The sequence below is a fragment of the Rhagoletis zephyria genome, unplaced genomic scaffold (genome assembly GCF_001687245.7).
Source record: "Rhagoletis zephyria isolate East Lansing unplaced genomic scaffold, Rhagoletis_zephyria_1.1 Rzeph_scaffold_01822, whole genome shotgun sequence".
Taxonomy (NCBI): Eukaryota; Metazoa; Arthropoda; class Insecta; order Diptera; family Tephritidae; genus Rhagoletis; species Rhagoletis zephyria.
In genome coordinates this window covers 13,431-24,379 of record NW_016158906.1, presented here as the reverse complement: position 1 = coordinate 24,379, position 10,949 = coordinate 13,431, and the positions used below count along the sequence as shown (strand labels likewise).

General features: G+C 34.0%; 1 protein-coding gene across 1 annotated transcript in view; it reads left to right on the top strand.

The window, feature by feature from the left end:
• Window positions 1-2,442: 2,442 nt before the first annotated feature.
• The window catches only part of LOC108365265 (extensin-1), a gene marked incomplete at its 3' end in the record, with an annotated part of 12,431 nt that continues 3,924 nt past the window's right edge, over window positions 2,443-10,949 (top strand). Inside the window, exon 1 of the mRNA XM_017619261.1 lies at window positions 2,443-2,956. Coding sequence (XP_017474750.1) covers window positions 2,673-2,956 — 284 coding nt within the window. The remainder of the gene's footprint in view (window positions 2,957-10,949) is intronic.

Here is a 10,949-nt window from a genome sequence, read left to right as displayed (position 1 = left end):
GAGTTTGAGTTTTGAATTTTTTAATTATATTGCTTGCAAACGCCAGACTGCCTCTCAATGGTTTTACCTTGTTATGTTTTTATCATGCTATCGAGTAGGGAATCCAATCCCGCATAAAAATCGCAAACCCGCAAGCTCCCTTAATCCCTCATTTCTGATCCGGCAAAATTTGCGCGGGATTCCGCGTTTTTGGGATTGGATTCCCTACTTACTATCGAGTATAGTCTACCAAACGATGCACAAAATGACCTAAAATAAGAGCCTTAATGTAGTCATTTATGAGGCTGATAAGAGCCTCAAAAAGAGTCTGAAATGATTTATATATGAGACCAAAAATTGTTTTAAAGAGTCCAAAAAGAGCCGCATAGGAGGCCAAAAAGAGTCCGATATGACTCATAAGGTCGTAAGTCGACCTTCGGGGGAAGGGAAACACCCTCATATCAGACTTTTATATGAGCTCATTATGAGCGTAAAAGCTCCGAAATAGGACTCCTTACAGACTTATTTATGACTCCAAATGTTTACTGGGTAGTCATTGTATATGCTCTCGCTTTGTGTGCCGTGCGCAAAAATATCTGTGAATATTCTTCAATAAATAATATCCACTAACACTATTTCTTGTGTTATGCAACCAATTACTTAAAAACACGAATAATTGCAGTTCCCTGGTATGTATATTAGGTTGGTTAAAAAAAAATAATTTGTTTCCAGCTACCCCCAGAACTGAAGGCAATCGAAAATAGGGATACCCCTTTTTAACGAAAACTATTTATTTTAAGTGTTCATTACCATGTCATGCACGTTTGAAATAGAAATGTTCGTCTATCAAAGTGCTTTAATCAATATATATAACTGTAACTGAGAGAAAATTCAGTGTACACCGAGTGTTTACAACCAAAAAGTCACCAAATAAAATGCTGTGAGTTTTTCAGAAGAGAAGTGTACACACAATTTTGAAAGTTAGAACTCATTCTCACACTTCCTGAATTGCGAAATGAAGAGTGAGCACACTTTTCAGGTTGCACACGAAATCTCACCGTTACAGAATCCAGCCCCAGCTACGGAGAAAAAAATGCTCGTATATTTATTTATTCAAGATAATTTACAGGACCAGAAATATTTAAAAATATTTCTTATGATTTTTGTTGAGAACTACAGACAGCCCTAAAAGTATAACAACCAAATTCATAAAAAATAAAGAAGACTTTAACTGCTATGTAAATCGAAAATTTGTATGAACTCTATAAACCTAATTATATTAAAATTGATTTTCCCTTCGGTCAGTTTTCGTTAAATTCAAAAAAAAAAATATTTTTCACTTAAATTGATTGTGAAACTTGTTATTAAATACTCAAGTTAAATGTGCCCTCAAAGCTTCGAATCTATTTGTCAATAAAGTGATTAATAAAAACTTTAATATGAAAAGCATATGTACTCATATATGTGCATTTATTAACTAAAGTATTAACGGAAGGTTTTTTTACCGAGAAAATAATATACGTAGACTTATTTGTGTTGAATGTGTCATCTCATACTAATAAATATAAAGCTCTTTTAGATACCCAGTAGCAAAGTGAAAAAAACAGTAAATGCGCTGGTAATACTAGCATAGATAAGTGAAGTTCTAACTTTATTAATTCATCACTAAGTTTGAACACGAGGGTGTCTTGGAAAATTTATAATTGAATACCTCGCTTACCGTAAAATATGAAATGATCAGTAGTACCCAATTTAACAAAAGTTGTGACCTGATTGTACAACATCCAAAAGAATCGTTCTCATTTCATGTCCTTGAAATCATTAGGGCTGTTCTTGTGCATATGCTCTTGGATTTGCATATTCGTTGCATTTGTAAATTCACAACAATCAAATGCACACGGTTGCCATGTCCGTAAGCAAAAATTTTTTAAATGCAATTCCCACTGCAAATCCAAGACCAATTCCACAACATCCTGAACAGCCCTATTGTAAATTAGAAGAGAAAAAATCAATGTGCAAATAAGTTGATAACTTTGCCATAGCGGCCGGTATGACAGTTTTAATGAAAATATAATTAGTTTCTGAAAAAATTTGTTGTTAAATAATTTATGCGAACTTAGCAATCACTTGAAGGTTTAACCGAATAAAATAATGAGAACAAAAAGCATAATTTTTTAATAAAATTATTTCGTTTTTTACCATTTAAATAACTCGTTTACTTTTTTCCAATAATAAATTCTTTTGCTAATGGGTATGAGTACATACATACATACATATAGACATAGTAGAAGTGTATGTGTGCGTGTGCTTCTATAAAAAGTACAACGATAAGGCGCGAGCTTGTTTTATCATTCCGTCTCTGCTCCTCCTCTTCTCCGGACAACAACCCAAAACACGAACCCATACACCCACACAATCTTTTGAGTGCTACCTTTTCGCTCAGTGCTCTTTCCGTTCAGTTCAGTCTGCGTTTAACATTGAATATATTCATAACGATAACGGTTGCTGCAAAGCTTCATTGTTAATTAACTTTTGCCATTACTCACAATCAGACACACTGCCATATATTTGAATAATTGTGTAAATTAAAAAAAAATATTAACATACAAATTGGTTTTGAGTAATTCGTTCGCTAGCACGTTTTCGCGTTTTTTGTTTCTGTCGATCAAGTTTTTCTTCTCTAAAACTTAATAATGTCATATGATAATAAGAGTCAACCACCACCGTACTCCGCCCCACCACCCGGTTTCCAGCCGGCGGCCTATTATCAACCACCGCCAGCACATCAGATGCCACCACCACCACAACCGCAGACATCCACGGTGATCATAACAACAACAAGGCCGACTTTGGTGCCACTCAGCGAGGATCCAACGCGCATTCAGTGTCCCTCATGTCATGCTGATATTTTGACTACCGTTAAATATCAACCAAATGGATGTACTCACATTTGGGCATTGGTGCTGTGCCTATTCATGTATGTACATATAAAAAAAATATTTGTTTACTAACAGTGATGTGCTAAATAGTTTATTTTTTAAGTAAATAAGTGTAGTGAGAAACTTGAAAGTAAAACTTATATTTAGGGACACGAATTTCGATACGATACGATACCATATCGATAATTTTGGCATTCGATACCGATATTTTTTACTCGATATTTTTAAAACGATATTTTTTCGAATCGAGGTCCAGAATCCTAGTATCGTATCGAATGTAATAAACTCAAATTAGTCAGCTTTCAGACACGTCAAGTCTTGATTTCAAGTCTGCTCGTTCCAAGGCGAAGGAGGTGAGAAGAAAGGGGAAGGTGCAGATACCTCCCATTTAAAGAACCACGAACTTGAATTCAATAAAAGTTTACGCGTCTGGAAGCTAATAGAAAACACAAAAGAGAATGCGAACAAATTCCTTTCAAGACTAATCTGATTATCAACTCTTCCCGATATAAATTGGGCTTTAAAGAACAGACATTTTTTACTATCGTTAGGATTGCATGTGGCGGGATTTTAACACGTGTAAAAATAATAGATTGGCATTTACAAATATATGTTTTGCCACAAACGGCGTTTTTATGAGAAGCTGGTTTTCGTGGCAGAAATACGCTCGGAGGTTTCTAATCACTTTCTCAGACATTTTTTTTTTTTGGATTTTGGTACCGATATTTGCGATATCGAGTCTTTTTATTCCGATATTAATGGGTACCTGATATTTTTCCAGCGATACTTTAAATGAGTACCATATCGATACTTTCGGTTAGATATCGTGTCCCTACTTATATTTGAAAGTAAAATTATGCACAAGAGGATAAGAAGAAAGAAAAAGTTCGCTATCGAATCTAAAGTATCTTTGCAAGTCAATTTCGAAACAAAAAATTATTTTGACCGAATGTGTAGGTGTCGCCTTTTTAAATTTTTTTTTTTTCGGAACCTTAAGTACGTTATAAAGAAGTGCCTGACTGAAAGAGAAAATTGGGTGTGGTTCCGGAATTCATTGACTTCAATTACTCCCCAAGTACTTATCTATTAGATCTCAGTTGTTATCACCGCAACGTACGACCGTTATGTCAGTAAATTAAAGCTCACGAAAAATCATTAAGCAGTAGAACAAAAAGTTTAGTTTAAAAAACTAAAACCTCGCTGTTAAAATTCCCATTCGTACCGTCATCAGGTTACTTTAAGAATGGAAGTTCAAAGCGACTCCCATTCGTACTTGTCATCAGGTATGTAATCTGAGAATGGAAACCGCTGCATCTTTTAGGCGCATCAATATTACATAGTTACATCCCGAGATAATAAAAGCGAGGTAAACAACAAACAAAATGTCGGCCAACATTTTTTTTTAAGTACTTTTGATTCAGGGGTGCACTGCGTACATTGGTACGGTCTAAAAGCTGAATTAGTGGTGCCATACCAAAGCCATAAACATAACCATAGCAATTAAATTATCTAATAAAACGTAACGAGTACACATTTCAACAAAATGTTCCCACCTAAGTAAAACACATCGCTTCTTGTAGATTTTTTGGTGCTGAGTACAAATCTAACCTTGAAATCCTTCGTAAGCATGATTCTTCAAAGCTAGCACCGAAGCACTACACGTTAAAACTGGTATATCTCGAGAAAGAAAAATCGAATCGCAACAAACGAAAATGAATTTTAAAGGGGAAAAGTAATACTAAATGATGCCCTAAGTTGATATAAGCAAAAAAAAAATTGGTTGTTCTCATACAGAGATAAGTTTACGTTTTCATATTTGTATGGAACGTTTTATTTTTAAAAAAGTTTTGACCCAGGTTTTACACCTATAATATTTATTATAGTTTTGAGAAAAAAACATCATCAATTCATATTCTAAAATTTATACTTTAGTTTTTAATATGAACATATCCAAATCGCTTTTTAAAACGATCGTTTGATATTTGAAAATTCTCATATTCAGATGAGATTCTAAAATGTTTATATTATGTTCCAAAATATGCGTTTTCAAATATGATTTTGATTAAAACACAAAGTCATTTGACATTTAGAAATATACATTGTCATATATTTATTGATATATATTGTGTACAACTTGTATTTAATTATTGTTGCTAATAAAGTACAGATAATTGCTAAAAATTTAGACACAAAATTAACATAATTTCATTTATTATATAAAACTTTACACATTTTATATCAAATATTATGATTTTAAATGCATGTATGTAAGTACATAAATGTATATAAACATAAAGATTTACAATGAATACATAGATGTTTTTAAATTTTCAAAGAAGCCAGTAAGTAGTTTGAACTGTGTCGGAACTTTTTATCAATGCTTTTTTATGACAGAATTGTTCACTAAAATTAAGGCAATCTCTAGTTGTTATTAAAGATAAAATTGCTTCTAGTTGAAGTCTATTTCGATATTTTGTTTTTATAAATTTTTGAATGGAGAAGATCCTTTCAACATTGGCTGGAGAATTTGCAATCGATAACACACCTTGAGCCATGTTGTACATATGTGTTTGAAAACAGGGGCTTATTTAAAATATTTTTTGGTGATTTTTACTTTTTCCTCAAAACTCACAAATATTTAGGTTGACAAAACTTTTTAAATCAAGGTGTTCAGGCTTAAATTCTGTGCTGCTGTCTTCTATTCTAGCAATTAGTGGAACAATCATTTGCAGATTGTTCAGGGTTCAGTTTTAAAGCCAATTTTCTTCCAAGTACGACACAAGTTTGCCCAAAATTGTTTCGCGTCTTTTTCTGAAATTTGGAATACATTCAAAGGAAAATCTGTCAAAAAGGCTACTTAGAGCATGCTTTTCAAATATATAATATATATATATATATATATATATATATATATATATATATATATTCCGACGAACTGATAACCACCTCCTTTTTTGGAAGTCGGTTAATAACATTCATCTTTAATATTTTAATACACTTTATGTTATTTGGAACAACTGCTTAAGTTGGTACCAAAATGTATTTAACAAAGTGTGAATGAATTTGACATTGGTCTCATAAGAACCATCCTATAAAGTCAAATTGAAAAAACTTTTTTAATTTTGAATCGTTAGTTTATATTTTTTGAAGTTAGCAGAAAGCCTCACTTACAATTCTCTTTAAATAAATATTTTATTTAACGAAAAAACACTCTTATTTTCTAACATTTAATGCGTAGCTAATATGATACAAAACAATTTAATTTAAGAACTTCCGTAGAACAATATGAAACAAAGTATGACGGGCAATTTTATTCGGCGCAATCTTTATTAATTTCGCGGGGATACAAAATACATTCTTCGCGGCATATAGTCAGATAAATTCTTTTCTTGCTGTCGAAAGCGGCTTCGACAAATCGATTATGTGTCTCGAACCTATTATTGCGAGCCTTTTCCGATATTTGACATACCTGGTCTAAAGTCACATTGATAAAGCGCAATAAGTTCGTTAACACACAACGCTCGATAAGACCTTATATCCGATGCTTAGAAGGCTGATGCTGCGTTCGCCTGGTTTGTGGTTCGGGCAGAGCAAAACTCCAAAAATGCAATGGGGGATCCATAAAAGATCGTTGGGAATAAAAAAATATTAAAATAAACGATTGGGTATTATAATTGCAAGTCTCCTAAAAAGAAACAGAAACAGAGAAGGGAAAAATGTTGAATTTCAAGAATTCTATACCATTTCGAAAAAGTATTTTTTTTTCATATCCAATACATGGAAGGCTTTAGGGACTTTCAGGCCGATTTCAGTATAATTTTTTTAGTGAAAAATACGGATATTCTTTTCTCCGATTTAGAAAAATCCTAGGGAGTGAGAGCTTAACATTTTAAACATTATTTTATTGGACCACCCTAATGTGCATACATATGTAGTACACATACCACTATAGATAAAACATTCAAACCATATTTGCAGCTGCACATGCGTTACGCTTTTTTTTTTGTGCAATTGCAAAGGTGGCTTAAGTTATTAAATTCATCAGCCTGATTAAAATTCCAAGTACACATTGACGCTTTCGCTGCTAACTTTAGCTTAAAACACACATTCGCTAAAAAGTACTTCGACGTAATAAACAAGCAAGCTTAATTGCACTTTTAATGTACATGCATATATGAGTACATATGTATGTATAAAAATGAATGGATGCATTACTCATTATTTATTTTCATCCAAACATAGATTATTTCCCGTACAATTGCCCAGTTATGACGTCAAAACAATCGTCGTCACTAGCATCTCGATTTCATAACAAATCGTAAGAGAATACATAAGTACCTACACGTTTGTAATTCGTGTATGGACATTAGAGCGGAGTAATTTAATTTCGAAAAAAATGTATGGCATATTCAAATTCTACGTTCGATTCTAAGCAAAAATGGTTAACAACCTATATACCGAAAATGATGTTTACCCTCCCAATTTTTAAAAGTGTAGTCAACGTATTATAATTTTTTCTGAACGAAATTAATTTTTCATTTACAAAATTTTGTGTTTTTTTTCATACAATGTGCTGCTTTTTCTTTTGAAAATTGGGAGGGTTAAACGTATTTTTTGGTATATAGTTTGCTCACCATTTTTGTTTAGAATTAATCGTAGAATTTGAATTTGCTATACAGTTTCTTCGAAATATTTTCTCCAAACAAATTTCTGTACCCTAATGTACATATGTATATGCAAAGTTGTATAATAAGGCATGCATATGTATGTTTGTGAATGACTGGTTCATTGAACTTTGGCTGGCTTATTAGTAAGCAGAGCATAGGTACACGTCAGATTCAAATACGTAAACTTTGCTGCACGGACTTACAAAAAGTGCAAGTGATTCACGAAAAGCGAAGGTTTGTCTGTTAATAATGCAATTGCGCGTTTTCGAAACCAATTTAAAGTAATGCAAACGCAAGTAGTTAATTTAATAAGAGAACTGGTTAATGACTAAAATTTTGTCAGGGCATCTTTTTTAATAAGTAAACAATTTATAATGTTTTTTATAAAAATAAAGTAACTCTGCCATATATCAATTTTGACTTTCGGCAAAGCATTTGATCTTAGCACGTTTGTATTCCAAAACTGGACAATGTTCAGTGGCGGATTTAATGGTCAACAAAAGAAGCAATGCTGACAGTGAAGAGGAGGGCCCCAGTGCTCTCAGCAAAATCAGAAAATTTGCTCAAAAAAGGTTTTTCGTTTGTGCATTACTCTGCTACATTACTATAAAACCTATGTAAGTATGTGAAATTTGTAGCAAAAATTGTTCAAGAAAAGGAATTTTGTTGACAAACATACATACATATCGTCACCTTAAATGCAAAAGGACGTAGCAAACATTGTCGCTGAAATGCAAAAAGTCGTAACTAATAAAAAATTCAAAATTCGATTTCAACGAAATACAACTAACCGCATCGTTTTATAAAAAAAAAAATATAAGTCAGGACTTTTTCCATTTCAGTGACGCTATACTTCTTCGCTCGAGCTGAAGGTGCTAAGTTGCCACGTAAAGGAGCGCAAATTCGATGTTGGGTTCGTAGTAGGAGAGAGACTCCGTCGCCGAGTGCTGGCGTTCAACCTGTGGACGAACGTCTATTCACAATCTGCATCAAAGCGCGATTCTTGAACATCTCCCTTATCTGTACCCATGCCTTGACGGAAGAGAAAGATGAGGCGTCGAAGGTTCTCTTCTATGAGCGCTTGGAGCGTACATATTAGCGCTGCCATGACCCGTATAAAAATCGGGCTTGGCGATTTCAATGCCAAGGTGGGCCACGAAGGGATCTTTGACGCCACTGTCGGAAAATTCAGCATCCACCACGAAACGTCCGATAACGGGCTGAGGCTGATCGACTACGCCGGAGCGCTAAACATGGTAATATGTAGTACTAGGTCCCAGCATAAGAACATCCACCAAGCTACATGGCTGTCTACATATCGAAAAACGAGAAACCAGGGCATGAACCACGTATGAAGATATCATGTTGGCGATTGATTTGTTTCATGAAAACAAAAAATTTTTTGATCTCTTGTGCGATATCGTCTCAACTCGACTCCAATTTTGATTCACGTAACAGTTTGAAATACCACGTGGTATTAAATAAACGTTCGTTCTTGCTCGATAGTGAATTCAGTATCGTTTAAAAGAAAAAAACTGGTACATATTTACATATCTAATTTATTTTAATAGTTTTTAAGACTGGATTTAAATAGGGATAGCTTTAATTCATTATCCTTCCAAGAAAACACATTTCTAAAAACAATTTTTTTATAGTTTTTTCTGACAGGGATTTCAGCCAATTTGTTCAATCAATTTTTTTACCTGTTTCTTAGCCTCCACATCTTCCAGCTGAAGCACTATCTATGGAAATTTTAAAAAAATTTATTCACAAATATTTTGGAGACCGCTAGACCCACCTTTGCTTAGCTACCTTATTGAAAAAATTAAAAAAAGTTCTTGCCACTATGAATTACATCCGAGAGCAAGAAAGTGGTAATCGAAAGTGCATCCATTCAGTTAAAGTAGCTATTGACACACCAGAGGAAAAATTAATTCCTGAATTTATTTGCTAAATTTTTCTTTTATTAAAATTTCAAATATCGAAGCTTCAGAAAAAAATACTATAGTGATTTTCAAACTGTTGACGGCACAACGATAGACGACACGATAGTAAGCAACAAAAGTACATTAATCAGCGTTTTGACGACATCGTTTGAACGACCATCGTGTCAAAGCTGCGTGATGCATGCCCAGATCGACTATGTTTTGATAGACGGAATGCTTCTTCCAGCGTTTTAGACGAACATACACTCCGAGGGCCAAACATCGACTCGGACCACTTTCTTGTGCGCCCAATAATGGTCTGATTATGGCAACTTAACGTAACTTACGGCGCTCTCTTAAAAATTCTGTTAAATGGATGCTGCTTATAATTATAACAGCCGAAACTTAACGTAACTTAATGCCACATTGAAATCTGTTTCATTTTGATTCTCTAAGTTCTACGTTCCGTTAAGTTAAGTTAAGTTGCCATAATCAGGCTTGTATGCAAGAAAAGCTTAACGTTGAAACGCTGCAATCACAACAGACCGCTTATTTATTCTACACTCACTCACACACCTGCTCTCAGCAGTGGAACTATATTTCCTGCCCATTAAGTACCGCCACCAAAAAAGTAGTCGGCCAATATTTCGATAATAATTCGATATTACTTCGTAAACATGAGCCATCAGAGCTAAATGACTCGAATTTTGAAGGCAAACAGTAGTACTAAATGATACTCAAAGAAGAAATGAGATTTGTTGTATTTAAATTATAATCTCAATGTGCCAAAAACTCGGTTTTTTAAATATCTCAAAATCCGCTATAGAAATCCTGCGTCCTGATTTGGATTCAGTGCCAAACAATCTGCAAGAAACGAAGTGTGTTTTACTCAGGTAGTAAAAAAGTCAAAATTTGTCGAACTGTGTAATCTGGCGCGATAGATTACGTAAAAGGTCGCGGTGTTTAACGCACTTCTCGCTATTTATAACAAAGTTTAAGACACATTCAAATGCTTGACTGCAAACAAAAGAAATTAAATTCATTGATTTTTTTTTTCATAGTAGAATTTCGGCACGAGAATTTGCCAAAGGCATCATTTCTACCAAGAAGGAAGCAAACGCTTACACACCCTGCAGTGAAAAGCCAAACCAGTTAGAAACAAGTAAGAAAGTCTAAGTTCGGGCGGAGCCGAACATTAAATACCCGGCGCAAGTATTAAATATATGTTTTTTCACCCTTCTGAAACCTTCCGCTAGATGGTAAGCCGAGGTGTATCAATTTTGAGTAAATTAGCGTCCTTCAATTTCGAAATATTGAAGTTTCAAGCATTTCTTAAATTTACCGTTATATGAGAATCGGCCGTTATTTTAGTCCGATTTCAATAATTTTCAACGTTTTGCTTACACGTGGCAAGTACAATAACCATACCGAGTTTGGTA